We start from the raw sequence: 16,276 nt of genomic DNA on the forward strand, positions 1-16,276 counted from the left end.
TTAATAATTCACAAAAAAGCATAGACTTTCTAGATCTTCAAATCATTAACTACAAAAAAATTTTACTTTCTGACAAAACAAGAAACTTCAATTTCAGTACTAACAAATTAATAAATTGGAACTCCAACATATCCAAAAAAGTAATTATACAATAATTAATCAAATACAACGAATTAAAATTATATGCACAGATACAATAGATTTACAACGCGAAATTTTGCTCCTTATTAAAATTCTCAAAAATAATCTAATACCCATTCAATTTATTAACCATTGCCTTAAAAGAGCAGGCGTTAAATACTCACTCTAAATCATTTAACTGATAGGGATATGATAATTTGTTCCTAAACCTGAGAAGGCGGTACAAGTTGGATGACTATCAGTTGAAGGATTTGTATCTAGTTTATTTACTCAGTTGTATATATTGTAAAAAGCTAATTGTCTTCAGACTTATGCTGTTACTATGCTGTTACTAAAAAAGGTGGGCCTATTTCATGACTTTAGTCTGTCTAATAAATCTTGGACAGTGAAAATTCCTTTTTTCTTTTCTTAAATTCTTAATCATTGCGACACGACAATTAGCCAGAAATTAATTAATTTCCATTCACTAGTATTTTGAAAAAAATCTTAACAGACAGTTTCACTCAAATAAGAACTCCACAAAATACATCCCTCAAGAATTCCGAGTCCCACCCACTACCATAAACTACTTCACCCAAGTCTTACCGACTGATGTTATTCAAAGCCCCCACTGCCGCCAAGAATTTTCGGACACCCTACACTTATGAGTCAGACACGAAGAGAACACTTTGCGAACTCCCCACTAGAAAGAATGTAAGTTACTTAATACCTTTTCTGGCCTTTATATCTGCATGTACATTCACTGTTCTTATATTTTTTATATTATTTTTTATTTGTTTTTACAAAGTTTGCATTATTTATCTTATTTTGTAATCTTCTATGTTTATTTCAACTTTACTTTGAATTCTATTTCATAATGACAATTTCCAATGTTTGATTTTTACAAATAATATAGAACTCAAATGCATAAACATGAGGGTGTCGGGAACGGTTACTCGAGTTTTTTCGGGTTTCTCTACAGAAATTGCTTTTTACTCCAAATTGAATTAGCTAAAATGCTTCATAAGAATAAGTTCTTTGGTGTGGTGTGGTGTATTTAATTATGGCAAAGCACACTAGGGCTATCTGCCTAAGGGGAGGGATGCCTTTCGTGGAGGACTTTCTAAGGGAAACTGGCTCGTATACACGTTACACATGGGGAAAACCATGAAAACGCCCATGCAGCCAGTCCGTTCGCGGGATTCGAACCTCGGACCGAACTACCAGTGTTCAGCGACTTTACCGCTCGGCCGCTGGTGGAATAAGTTCTTTGAGTATCAACATTGGTTCGTAATCCCTTCTATTCGCGAAAATATTTGGCTTGACTAGAATTGCCGGTTTGGCTTTACCTTATAACTCGAGTAAAGACGAAACACCTTCGTATTTACGTATTTTTATTAATTATTGTTCATTGAACGGGAGTTGGTTTGTTCCCCTTGAAAAGTCAACTAATTTCCGATCAATGACGATGATTACATGTTTTTAATTTTATTTTTCCTTTTACAATTGAAATTTTGTTCTTCATGATGATTTAATTCCAGTCCCCGTTAAAACATTATTAACATTTTACTTTCAAGTTACTTCAAAACATCTTTCAAAATATAACTTACCAGTATGGATTCACTCTTTTAAAATAATTCTACTTTAATTAAACTTAGGAGATAATATAAACAATTAATCAATATTGTTTAGGAAATAAACTATTATTAACTAACTTCTCAGCAATTGCGCAAGTAGTAGTAACTTATTTTCGCACTAAATGAATTTAAGATCATACAACATTATATATATATATATATATATACACATAACAAATCTGTTACCCACCTGGGTGAGCTCCGTTTTTGTATTCTTATATGTTGGTAAATCGTGCATATTTGCTTTAAAAATGATTGAATTTTATAGTGTTCTTATGTTTTGATTATTTTTTTATACTTTTTAGCTTCCATTTTGGGTAACTGCGCACTTTTTCCTTCTAGCTTTCTTGCCGTTAAAACGCTGGCGTGCTGCTTCTCTTCTTCGCAACAGTATCAGAAATGTATAAATGTTCTGGAACAGGCACGATTAAAATGCGAAGTGAATTATGGTTGCAAATGCCAATCGAAATAAAGATGAATATTTAATTTTCCTCGGCTGCCAAATTTATTTTTCATTGTGGATCAACATTCTACTTCATTACTTATCTACAACATCATTACATATATATAGTCAATATATTTCTTTTTCTTCCCATTCTCTCAACACCTTGCGCTACATATAGCAATCGGCATTACTTCTTTATCTCAGGCGAAAAAACAAAAATATAGACACGACTGTTGTTAATGCAAGTAGTTATATATATTGTTATACCTTTTCCATTATATTAAAAACTATAACATTACATAACTATTCTTGTATTAATGTTTGTATTCTCTGTTGTTCATGAAAATGTGAATTTAAGATTTCATCAGCAGGAATTTATATAAACGCACTCACACGTTAAACTTTACAAGGTTAATCAGACGGCTACCTCTATGTCCCTATAATTTAGAAAGAATTAAAGGGGGGAGTAGAGACCCTTTTAAAGCTTTTTACACTATTAATTATTTTCTGCCCTTTAAATGCTTTTAGTATTTCTGAACATATTCTCGCGCTGAGTGTATGTTCTCTATATTTATTGGTGATAAGACTTAGTATAAATTAAGATTATGAAGATGCATGCATATGAATGTTCTCAAAATGAGAATATGAAGCCCGATGTAATTAATTGCCTTTGTTTGGGGATATACTTCACATATATTGGGAAGAATTGTTAATTAGCTTCCGTTCTTACATAGAGTCATCATGAATTAGCATAATTTATGATATTAAGCTTTTCTGGTTTGCTTAACTTACGATGTAATTGATAAGCAGCCTACTTATTGGTGGTCGTTTCGCATTACCGGAGAGCAGACCTGGAACCAAAATTGGGGTCGCCTAATTAAATTTATTACTAATTCTACCAGGTACTGCAGTTACGACCAGCAATGGTTCATAAATCAGCGCGAGAAAAAATAAATAAATATTACAGTAGTATGAGTCAATGTGACCATGAACGCACTATTCAGAATCACATGACACTAAACAATTTTTTTCAGCATTTTATGAGGCACGATTAATATTCATGAATACTCCTCATCCAACGCAAGCTGTTATCTATCAAAGTTGCTGACATGGGTGACCATGCAATGCAGTAGGGCAAGAGATATTGCGGATGCGTTTTCGCTGGCAGTTTTGTGTTACGAAACATGCGCGGATGTTTACGGGAGAGGTCAAATGAACAAGGATGTATAAAATGCATTAAGATCGCTATAAAATTCTTATTCGGCTTTTGTCTTTTCGTTATGAAATTCTTTCTACAGGCAACTAACTAAATTAAATTTTTTTATCTTTATTATTGCTTACAAATGTCATGATTTCTAATTATATTGTGTTTTGATTGTGCAAAATGAGAATACATGTTATTTTTTTGGAAGCCAAAAAAGATACGGTGAATTCTTTCGTGTCGACCACGCTAAAACGACCAACTCTAAAAGTGAACAGCATTTCTATGGCGACCGCTTCCCTAAGATGACCACCTCTAAAACTGAGCAATATTTCAAAAAGCATAAACAAATATCGGTACTGAACATCATACTTCTAAGGTACTACTTCCATAAAAGACCGAAATTATGTGGAACCAACTACATGTAGTCGTCTTGGAGAGAGTTCATTACATATTTCATTTCTTAATTTTTTTAAATCCATATATTCTAATTTTATGAGGAGGCGAGTATTATTTATGTATTAATCATAATTTTAAACTTATATCTGGTTTGCCAGACTGGTATTTTAAAAAGTTGCACGATTTGAATAATAAATTATAATTTAAATCATATCAACATGCTGAAACCATTAGTTATCGTTTGAAGCCAGAAAACATGAAGAATCAGCGATGGCCTCGGAAGAACTCCAAACCTTGATTGCTAGCCAGACGTGGTTTTCATTTACACCATAAAGGCATAAAGTAAGAAGGGAGAAAAACCTTACAAAAGTACTAATTGGAATATATGACGTATTCACTCCTTTAAAATGGCATACTGGAAATGGTACTCGTATTATATCAACTAACGTTTAAATATATATCAGGTTAAATTATTCCATATCCCTTGAGTTTTACTCTAAATTAAAATATATTTATTTAGTTTTACTTCAAGGTACACTCTGCACAAAAAAAATGGGATACAGTTCTATTTGTTCCGTTCTGCTGAAATAGACGAAATTTAACTAGCTTTTTTTATGTCTCGAAAGCGCGACGTAAGATATATACTAGTCTTATAGCGCGATGTAAGATTTATACTAGCATGGTTCTAATATAATTATTTTGATACAAAATGGGACCCTTCTTCTGAAATGGCATACCAATTTTCTTTTCCATATTCCGATTCTACACTCAAATTAAGCTTGAATATTAAATTTTATACAGTAATTTGATGAGAAACTTTCCGAGAAATTTAAATATTTAGCTTGGCGCACATTTTTCAGTTTACACCAAGAATATTTCACTTGGAGAAATTCTTAATTTGTGGTAACTTATTTTTCTTTCCCTTTTATTGTGCGCGAGTTGAAACAAAAGTGCATCATTCTTTCTTTCAAATAATTTTACCAAAGTGCGTAAACCACATTTGACGTTAATTATCACTTACAACAAATATGCTAAATTTCAAAGCGCGCCAATATATAAATGTACGTATATTTTGTTAAATTTTGAATAAAAAATTCTAATTTTTTCAGGTATGTTTAGAAATACATCTATTTTAAGAAATTTCATAGTTTATAATTAAAATTTTAAAAAAAAATCAGAAAATACCTGCGATTTTTATTTGGATTAAACCTAAACTTTGAAAGAAGGAACCAAGTAAGTTTAATAAAAAAAAAAACAGATATTAATAAAAATATACCATATTCGATTAACACTGAGGAGCTAAAATTTTGATAGCTAATGTTTTAAAAACTACTTGTGCGATTTTTACAAAACGCAGCACATTGACATAATTTGAATTGTAGGATCTAAATATGAAAATAATTCGGTTGCGTCATTTCAGAAAAGTCCTATTTTGTGTCAAAATAGCTATATCAGAACAGTACTATATGTAAATCGAATATCGCGCTTTCGAATATCACCCTAAGTCGCGCTTTCGAGACATGAAAAACGCAACTTAAATTTCGTCAATCGATCCACTAGAATGGGAGATATCGAACTAGCCATTTTTGGGGGCTGGTGGTGCAAGTTCTATCTTATCTAGCCCATTTTTTAATTACATTTTCTGTAAAATATCTTCCACGTACGAAGTTTTAGACATGTAAACTCTTCTCATTTGCATGCCCTTTTTATTTTGTTGTAAAACTTTCAAAAAGTGAATCATTGCTTTAAATGTGAAGAATTAACGTAAGTATAGTTCTTAACGTAAGTATAGTTAACGTAAGTATAGATTTTCTTCAGTCCTTGCAATCTGAATACTCTGATGTACTGTATTACACTTAAGTAAAGTGGCTCAGTGCAGCGTGTGTTTTCGAGCGAGTGTGGCTGCTGAAAGATGACACTGTGTCGTTCTTCCATGAGAAAAAGTGTTCTGTGGAGTGCGAAATGTTAGAAGACACAGAATGGCTTTCGGACTTTGCATTTTTCACAGATCTTCTTTGTCATATGAGCAACTTGAATGTCAAGATGCAAGGGAAAAATCAATTTATCGGCGATATCTGGGCCCATCTTAAAGCTTTTGAAGTAAAACTTAATCTATTTGCTGGGCAGCTAGAGAACGACTTGTCTCACTTCCCGAGGTTAAATTCAAGACCCTCAGAAAATGAAGAGAAGTTTAAGAATTATGAAGATGGCTTGAAAAAACTGCATTTTGTGTTCGAAAGCACATTTCACGATTTCAATGCTATTGAAGCATAAATTTATATTTTTATTATGCCTTTCAACGTAAAATGTGAAGCAGTGAGGTCAGATTTGGAACTTGAATTAATTGAGTTGCAATTTAACAATCTTCTCAATCTTCTATATATGCAATATTACAAATCATTATCGAAAGTAAGTTTCTCAAATTTAATACCTAACGACCAAAAAATCAGTGCTATGATTGCTTCATCTTATATATATGAACAAGTGTTTTCAACGATAAAACTTAGAAAGAATTATTTCAGAAGTAGACTGGCCAGATGAGCATTTAGCCTCGTTCCTTAGAATCAGTACATCTCACTTCGTACCTCGATATAAGGAATTTTTAAAAATGAAATCTCAATTGTATTCATCTTATTAACATATTTAAATTGTAATACTTGTATATTGTTTTTAAAATTTTAGAAAAATTTATCTTGGGCCGCCAAACCTTTTTTTTTTTTTTTTTTTTCGATTTTTGGCCCCGCGACCGAAAACGTTTGCCCATCTCTGCCTTGGGCAGATAACCCTTGTATGCTTTGCCGTAACCCAAATAATCCAAATCCAATGCAATCGGGCTTCTTATTGAACTTCGTCAGTTTTCTTAAAAACGTAAGCAAACATCAGCATTAAATACGATCAAAAGTCACTACCTCCACGGAATTTCAAATCTGAAATCATTGGTGGTGGTCTTACGCATGTTTAAATGCAGTTATAAAATTGTTTTCTACAGTTTATCAACGATTACGTTTTTTCCCTTTATCTCCACAGCATTCTCCACGAACTGAAAAAGAAATAATGAAAAAATTAAAAATAATAAATATGGTTTGAAGTCAATGGCTAATGCAATAATTCAAATTTTAGAATACAGAAAAGCTATAAAAACGTACACATTCTACCTAAAGAATCAAAATTATGTAGTATGCAATGGGTCTTTGAACTTCGTTTTCGCTACTAAAGTATTGTTATTGTATTTAGAAGAATAAAAAATAACTACAAAAGCACGTGCTCTCAGTTTCCAGTCTACACCTAAAGCGAAACTGCATTTGGTACAAGGTTCGAGCGAAAAGAAGCATGTATGTATATGCTTAAAAAGAATGTTTGAGATTGATCAACTTAAAACATTTTTCACTTTAGATTACCTGTTCTAATGCTTTCATACTAAAAACTAGTTTTCAAGGCTGAAGAGAGAAACATGTAAAGATAAATAAATAAAATCACACATTGAACAATACCTTTAAAGCATTTATTTACGACGTGGATTTTGCTGCAGATTGTTCGATTTAGTACAGAGGATGGTCGCAAATGTTTTAGGCGATTTTCGTTGTATTTGCAGAAATATTTTACCTAAAATGTTGTTTTAAATGCTGTGTTTGAAAACTCTTATTCTTCGCTATCATTCTACACCGTAATTTCCAAGACAATAATGCCTTTTTTAGTATCGGAAGAGTATTTTATCCCATTCCTCTTGAACAGCTTTCTGTCCAGGGTAGACGTCTGGACAACAGAGTCGTAGCTAGGGGTTTTCAGCGCCCAAGGACAACTGAAGATTTCGCGCCCCCTAGTCATGGAGGTAGGAGGTAGGAAGCACTAGGGGCATGGAGGTTGCTTGCCAAGGATGGAAAACATTTAATTCTAAAATGTGGTAACATCAGTTTGGCGCCCCTTCGATTCTGCGCCCGGAGACAGATGCCCCCCTTGCCCCCCTCTAGCTACGCCCCTGCTGGACAATCCGCTTTTTAAAACTACGAAAGTGCAAAAATCCATGGGTAATACATCAGGAGAGTTAGTAGGGATATGAATGAAGGGTATAGCCTTGATATCTATTTCTTGTTCCCCCCCCTTTTTTTTTTTTTTTTTTGTAAATTAACTGTGGATTTTGAACTGTGAAGGGAATTTTGGCTGCTTGCTTTGTCTTGATGCAGTTCTACTCATTGATGGCATTGTGGGTAGAGAGAAGGTATTTTCATATTTGACAATAAGACGACCAGTTATGCCTAAAACCAAACCCAGGTGGAACTGTAGATTGTCATATTTAAAAAGTATTTGTTTTAATTTGTTCCAATGCATTTAATTATGTCTAAAATCTAGAGGTTAGTCTTTTACTAATATGTGTATTCTAAAATCTAAATTTTGATATTAATTTTTAACTCTAATATCGAAATTAATCATTTAATCGAGAAATATTTGTCGATCGTATGAACCCTCCCTTATCCGAAATTATCCCTTATGCAAAATGCTTAAATATTCCCGTGAAACCTACCGAAGGAACCACACCCGATTCCAAATGTACTGGTTTTCTGAATCTGAACAAATCATTTTCAAAATAAACAATTGATATAAACCTGTTTATTCTGAAAATGATTGTTACTAGAAAGCTCTCTTTCGTCAAAACATTTTCTTGCAAAATTTATGCTTCCCTCACATTTTCTACATTTTACAATGATTTCCGAAAGTTATCCAATTAAAATTATAACGAAAGGTTAACTGCTGTGTCCATTTTACTAAGGACGAAACGCAGCTTGAACAAAAGCCCAAAAATTCTTTACAACTTTCTTTACGTCAAAATAGCGAGTTCCCTAAAATGTTTATTTGATTATTGATCATATTTCTGATTCGACATAATTAATGTCGAATTTTTACAAAATCGAGAAATATTTGTTGAACCTGACATATCCTGAAGGGCAACTTAAGCATTCGAATCTAAGACTATCCTACATATATTTTAAGAAATTTTAATAGAACATTTTATTTATAATTATATATATTATTTCAACCGAAATACATAGCCTGGGTCAAAATGCATGTTCGATAAAATTGTTCTTTTATGGTTGTGTTACTATTATATACGAATTACAACAATTCTACGACAACGGATCTTATGTATGTCGGTATAATTTCTTAATATTCAGTGCTTAGGTGCCCAAAGGCTGCAATGAATTAAATGCAGGAAAATTCTTTTGCGTCTGAAGTCCAAAATCAAGTTTTACGTGACACAAGTTGCGTCAGCGGCAGGAATAATCAGCGAAAATTTATCTGTTGAGAGGATTAATGTCTCAGTTTGACGTCAGAATGCAATCTTCTGCACACGGAATCCAAAGGTTTGCACGCGCTGATCATCTTATCACTTGAGTTACCACTTTATTCTCCACTTCAGAATTTATAAAAGGCCAGGGTCATGACTGCTAGATGCTAAACAGGAGGACCTTTTAGTCTGGCACGTGTAGGGAGAAGCACGATCGGAATTATTTCTGTGCGACCATGAAGGCTTTTTTAAATAGCAATAAGCAATACTAAGCTTCATAAAGTGCTTTCGTGTAAAGAATAAAAGTAAGTTTTAAGAAACTGCCGTATGAAGATTTTTGGAATTTCTACTTAAATGGATACAGCAGTGCAACTGGTTTAGAAATGAGAAAGCGAACTGAATTGAGTAATTAGGAGTATTTATGCTTAAATGTCTGAAAATACATTAACACACGAGAGTACAATGGCAATAAACTTACAAATACTCTGATTTAACTTCAATATTCATTTAAATAACTTTGATATTTATAAGGATACTTTTACATATTACCACTGAGATATTCCAAAATTCCAATATTCTCTTTTTCTACCATTTCATTTAGTTTACTATGTATGTAAGGAAAACACGTAGTGCAAAAAAATGCAAATATTTTTTGTTGAAATGCACTAAGTCGTGGGTTTCCAGCGGGATTGGTATTGAGCCCTGGGCGTAGATAAAATTTTAAAAGGAGTTAATGAGCATCAAGGGCTGGATAATCGAATATGCACCGGCAGTGGATCGCCATAAGCAAGATGCCACTGATTATAAAAAATATTTTCGAACAAGGTGATTTAAAAATTGAATTAAGCAGTTTTATGCCAAATGTCAAAAAAATTGCATACATCACGCGCAGCCATCACATTCATTAAAATCGAATTTTTATGCATTTAGAATCTCTGATTTTGTTTCCGAAAATTATTTTATATTCAGAAAATAAAAATAATAAAATAAAAAGTAATAAAAGATAAATCAAATAAACCAATTTTTATAAACTTTTGTTCATATTCTGTCTAATTGTTATCTTTAGGTTATTTATTCGCAATTTTTTGTATTATGATTATGTTACATATTGTTTGTTATACAGAAAAATGTAAGGATTTGGTGAAGAAAACAATTCTTTTAAAAGAATTCTATACAAGACAAAGGTCGGGAAACTCTGCTGTAACGTACTTACTATTTTAATCTGATTTTCAATTCTAATAGAATGTTTGTGAAAAGTGTGAAATTTGCATATTACTTTATTTGCTCCAAACTCTCACCAGATCTGTTGTAATAGCTTTATAGGACTTTAAATATAATTTATAAGACTTGAAATATATTTTCAATTTATTAATAGGTCAACAACTGCTTAAAAATATTTTTTTATTCCCTTTAGACTCCTCCATTAAATTTACCCTTTCAGGCAGCTTAATAATAAATAATGAGAGGAAGCGCAGTGATATCTCCGTTCAAGGATTTAATTCGTACCTGAAGGCTGTTCGTCAACTGAAATGTTCGTAAACCGAAACAATTTCCCCAAAAGAAATTAATGCAAAATGAATTAATTCCTTCCTAGATCACATGTGATTGTTTACTTAAAATTTTACAACAGTACTTTGTACACAGGTTCATAGCCCGAAATCAATGGAGATTAATAAATGTAAAACAACAACAAAAAAAAAAAAAAAAAAAAAAAAAAAAAGATAAGCACAATATTAAGCAGAAAAAACAGACGAAAACTTAATTTAAATTTTTTGTACTTGTGCTGCCTAAGTGGAAATCGATGAAAAGCATATTCTTGTTTAGATTGTTATTTTCCATGCAAACATCAGGAACTGTCTTAAGAGGGCATCTCCTTTTGCCTTCTTTTAATCTCTAAACATCAATCGACTTTGATTGAAACTCATTATCGCCTCCGCTTCGCTTAAAATTAGTCCAGTGCGATTTCTTGTCACCTATGTTTTCCTTTAAAAATCATACGTTTGTTAAAATAATTGTCAAAGATAATATTAAGTGCAAAGGTAGCATGGTCTCTGAACACAGTACAGCGATCCTTTCTAAGAAAACAACACACGGTCCCAGATGATTTTGGTCTTCTGTGAAAGTGATCGTCTTAGAGAATGGTGTTCGATACACATATTTATTTATTTTCTTAAAAATGATGGTAACTTTTAAAGGTGGTTGTCTATGGAAGCTGGTCATCGCGTGAGGGTTTACTGTATTCCACTAGTTAAATCACTATGATAATATTTTACTCTTGTGGAAAACAAATACAGTGAACCCCTGTTCACGAACGAAATTTATTTTTGAAGGTCTCTTGTCATCCGAAATGTTCGCAAACCAAAACTATTTTTCCCGTGAGCATGAATGTAAAATGTATTAATCCATTGGTGATGATTTTTTGTATTTTTATTTATTTTTTTTTACATTGCACAAATTCATAAATGAAACAATGAATATCATAAAATTTAGGACAAAACAGATAAACACAGTATTGAATAGATAGAACAAATGAAAATATAACTTAATTTTACAGCATTTGTACGAAGGAGAGTGAACGAAAAAAAAAGGAAAAAAGGGGGTGAGGAGAAATGTTATTCTTTAGATGAAGAGTTCCCTTCCACAAAAAATATCAGACAACTGTCTTTCTTTCTGAAACATTTTCATTTATATCTTTTCTTTTACTCTTAAACCACTCGAATCTGCTTGCATCTCACGGGGTTTCAATTTCAAAGATTGCCCAATGTGTCTTTTGTTCTTTACGTATGAAATAGCTTCTGAAGTTAGACATGGGCATTGAAAATGCTTAAGACTGTTTTATCAAATGATGTCATTAAGCTAAAACTTTTGCATCTTACCCCATTTTACACAAATTTCGCGTATCAAAGAAATGGGATAATTTCTTCTTTCCTCTTCCTCTGAAGACTTTCCTGCACAGTTGCTTTTGTTGTTATTTCTGCAGCTGTTTAAGTTTTTTTCCCCTACTGAGCCCATTTGTATGACCCTCTAGTAACTCCTGCACATTTTAATGATGATTTCCAAGCCCATAGTTTTGTTAGAAGACACAATATCATAGATAAAAAAAATTAAGTGTCAAGATCCTCAAAGAGTCTGCCTGCCACGTAATTTAGCCTATAGTTAAATCTGCCAGTCCGAATCTGTAGTCCTGTAAGTCACTTACTACCAGATTTTGATGATGAGAACGAAGCAACGGAACATATTAAAATGGTGTTTGCAGAATTCCATGAATTTTAACTCTTTTTCCTGGATTAACTCAAAACATTTTGAAGATCGTATGTTATTGACTTAAAAGTTCGCAATCCGAGAAACCGTTCGTCAGCCGATCTGCTTTATTCAGGTAATTTGTTCGCTAAACCAAATTGTTCATGATTCAAGGTTACGGTGCGCCCCTTAATTAAAGTATTATAATTACGGTGCTTGTTGCCATCATTTGTCTCCAAATCTAGCGGCGCTGGATTCATTACCAATGAAGACGGAATATAGTAAACTGTGAAATCGTGCTTTAAAAACTGCAAAGGGTCACCTACCTGATTAATAAGTACCAATATTTATTTAATTTTTATTTAATAAGGTAAAGATTATCCAAATGTTAATAGCCTTGAATTAAAAAAGCGAATGTTTTTCTATTAACGTAATTACTTTAACATCAAAATAAAATAAAATTGATTGTAGTTAACTGTATTTTAAAAATGTTAGTATACTGGCAATAACTTACGTTAAAAAACTGCTTTAGAAGTGGACAAGAATAAAGGTCCGCAGAATATTCTGAATTATAAAAGTGGAAAAGAAAGAAAGTTTGAAGAAAGAAGAAAGTTTTTTTGAAGAAAGTTTGAGAAACGATGGTCTAACATTGAAGAATTTATCAATAAAGCTTCTACAAGTTAACAAAATATTTAAAATATAAAAATTATAGAAGTACAAAGTAATTTTCTATCACGCTCATTCCAGTTTAAAATCTAAAAATAATTTTAAACTAGAAGTTGATATTATTCTAACGGTTAAAGATCCTCCCAGGAATTCAAGGTTAGTACATAAAACTATAGATTTAAAATGAACTTATCAGGTTCAATGTTTTTTCTAACCTTCTTCGGAAACATACAATGACCTGACTAGAACAGAGAGCTTACTAAAGCTATGTTCACTAATTGTAGTAAGTAGACAGGATACAGACGAAGGGTATACAAAACCCTTTATTCTTCTTTATATACAATGACTTCCGTACTTCGGAATACAATGACCCTCCACTCGGGGTCTAACGTAAAAGATATCAAAATGAAACTAAACTCTAATTTAACTTTAGAATAATACACGTGTAAGATTGGCCTTATAATAACAGGAAGCGTATGTAGCACAGAGACTGTGAACACTACAATACGTTTAATTTATCAAGAGGATTAAAACCTCTGGCCTGGAAGGCAAATAGCAACTGCGTAACTTCTAAGGTAAGCGGCCTGCTTCGAACTCACTGCTTCCTCTCTTCTGCTTGGCAAAAAGGCCACACTTAAATACTTGGCGTTCGCCAGACAAACTTTGCATAAAATCCTTATCGCTTATAATTCTGGCCGGAAGTAGAAAATAAGAAGTGATAGTAAAGATTTAAAATAAAATAAACGTTAGTAAAACTTAAGATCCTTACAAACTAACGAACTTTTAAAAATATCAGTGTCAAATAGTATGGTGGAAAATTTGCTACTGACATTATTTCATCAGAAATTATAATTAATCGTCATAAACCACGTATAGACTTAATAAAGAAAAGACTTAATTATTCAAGACATAGAATCAAAACAAGATTTATTCCACTGAATGATATTTTGAATCATATATTTGAACAAGATTTATTTCATTGACTGATATTATTAAATATTTTCTAATTAATTCTTCGAAGAATTTTTAATTTAGTGTTATAAAATGTGTTCACTTCCAAAAATAAAAAAAAAGAAGTGATTTATTGCTTGAAAATTAATTAATTCCCAAGCTTCGAATAGAAATTGCACACTGTTAAGAAAGCTCTTATTTGAAATAGAAAGCTGTGATTTGAGAGATGAGGCTCCTAGACAGCAGAAAATGTTTTAAAATGTCGTAGCAAAGCGACGTATTGAAGTGTAACATATCGATGTTTTTGTTTGCAGATTATATTAATTTCCTTTTAATATATTAATTTCCTTTTTTTTCAGAAAGCTGAAACGATGTCATATGAACTCAGGAGAGCTTTCCAGTGGTGCCTTACTGATCAAACAATTTTTATTTTGTCTTACAATTCAAAATATAAAAAAAAGTAATTGAAATGTTTTAGATATAAATCTTAAAATGTGTGATGCTAGGCAAAAATGTCTGTCTCTTTCAAGTTTTATGTTATTCAACCCCTTTCTTTTGTAACCTAATTTATTTTTTTAATAAAGAAGTTGAATTATTTTAAATATGAACTATTAGTGTGTTATATTCATAATAAAAATTAATCACAGAAGTTCTTTTCTTTATCAAATCAATAGAAAAATAATTTGTCACTTCATGTCAAGTCCGTTATCTTGAGATTATTTTACACAAAATTAGCTTGTAAATCTGTCTAAAAGGGGCAGTACATATTCAGTTATGTAGTTAAACTAGTCAAGCTAAGTTTGACTGCTTTGAATATGTGCTCCCCTCCCTTTTGGCAGATTTATAAACCAATTGGGGGTAAAATAATTTGTTGTGTTACTTTTTGTTTGTTTATATACCTCTCCCTAACATAATCTTGCATCCTTCATGCAACTAGCCGTTAGTCACGGTTATGTACGTTTTCCACTTTTTCCTTAGAGAGATGTATGAAGCGTCAGTTAGATATAATCTTTCCAGAAATTTCAGATTGAATTTAGTGTACTTAAAATTCGATTACGACTCTTTGACCTATTATCTGAAAAAAGGTTATAGTATCAGGAAACAAAATGTTGACCTTAATAATAAGCTCAGATCTAATTTCTTATTGTTTTGAAGATGCCCAGGGGGCGTTATCTACCAATAAAAAAGATTGTTTTAATTACAGTATTGGGATGCACTGGAACGAAAAGTCTTAGAGTAATAATTTGTAAATATTTGGAGCACACATGGCTTCTTGCGAAATTTCTTGCGAAATGGTAGATAAAACATAAAATGATTATACTCGTGACATCTGAAAATATTAGATTAATAGCAACCTTAAATTTTAGGATATTAAACGCTTTACCAATAAGAAGCGTTAAAGGAACTAGTCTTCCATGCCTTGAAGCTAATAAGAGACGTATCTCTACGGAATGTAGATGTTTCAGCGGGCTTTGTTTTACAGAAAGGTCCACTTGTAATTTTTTTTTATCATTCTCCGCCTAATATCGTGGATCATTATGCCCCAAGATGCGTGAGAAAGCTAAAACGGCTGAAACCCGCATCATAAGACTATCCAAGATCGAAATAATCATTGTTTTCCATCCTAGATAGGTCACATAATGTAACTGATTTGGGTAATAGCGACGTGGACTTAGTGAACCTTCCCTTAGACGACCACCGAGGGTACCAAATGATACTGGTAATCTGTGGAGGTTGTCATTATAAAGAGGCGATTTTTAATGCGCTTTAGAGGTGAGATATTGTTTCGTATTTGTTTTTGTAAGTTTCAGAATATTGATCGCCGAAAAGGAAAGGTAGCTCTTATTTGTAGACTAATATAATCTTCTACAAAGGTGGTCACCTTGGAGAGTTTGAATTAAATACTCAAAACTCCCTCGGGGTGACTAAGATGATTGCAATGATGATGATTGCATCTGGAAGTGATCAATCAGCAGAAGTATTTTTTCACTTAAAAAGCAAGAGGGTAAATTCGTTCTCCTTTATAAAATGCAAATCATCTAAACCCACACATTTTTATATTCAATAAATGTTTTAAATCTTTATAAATAAAACTTTTATAGCAATTTCAGTGGTAGTTCTTTATACACCGAAAAATAATGCACAAAATGTGTATAATTTTAAAATGAAAAAAAAAAAAAAAAAAAGCGTTCGGAAGTTTGTTTTTGATAACCAAAGTAAATAATTTTGAAAATTATAAATTGTGATGCAAATAATATAGAAGAATGTTGCACTAACTATCAAGGTATAGAGTTATAATTTAGTATTTCATTTATTGATGGAAAATCTTCAATATT

At 32.1% G+C, this 16,276-nt stretch overlaps 1 protein-coding gene across 13 annotated transcripts in view; it reads left to right on the top strand.

Moving 5' to 3' along the window:
- Positions 1-14,548, top strand: part of LOC118198596 (uncharacterized) — a 385,056-nt gene extending 370,508 nt beyond the window's left edge. For 8 of the 13 annotated variants that reach the window (XR_015041771.1, XR_015041769.1, XR_015041774.1 and 5 more), the window contains one exon: positions 14,300-14,548. Coding sequence is in view for 6 of the 13 variants with exons in the window: in XM_085819210.1 (XP_085675336.1) it covers positions 14,300-14,404 (105 nt within the window). In the remaining 7 variants the exon portion in view is untranslated. Of the gene's footprint in view, positions 1-2,099; positions 2,237-9,153; positions 9,389-14,299 lie in introns of those variants that run through there. The other 5 variants (XR_015041770.1, XR_015041772.1, XM_085819213.1 and 2 more) reach the window with 2 other exon arrangements.
- Positions 14,549-16,276: the final 1,728 nt, after the last annotated feature.

This window comes from Stegodyphus dumicola, chromosome 6 (genome assembly GCF_044657685.1).
Source record: "Stegodyphus dumicola isolate Sdum_Otavi_A_Nest chromosome 6, ASM4465768v1".
NCBI lineage: Eukaryota > Metazoa > Arthropoda > Arachnida > Araneae > Eresidae > Stegodyphus > Stegodyphus dumicola.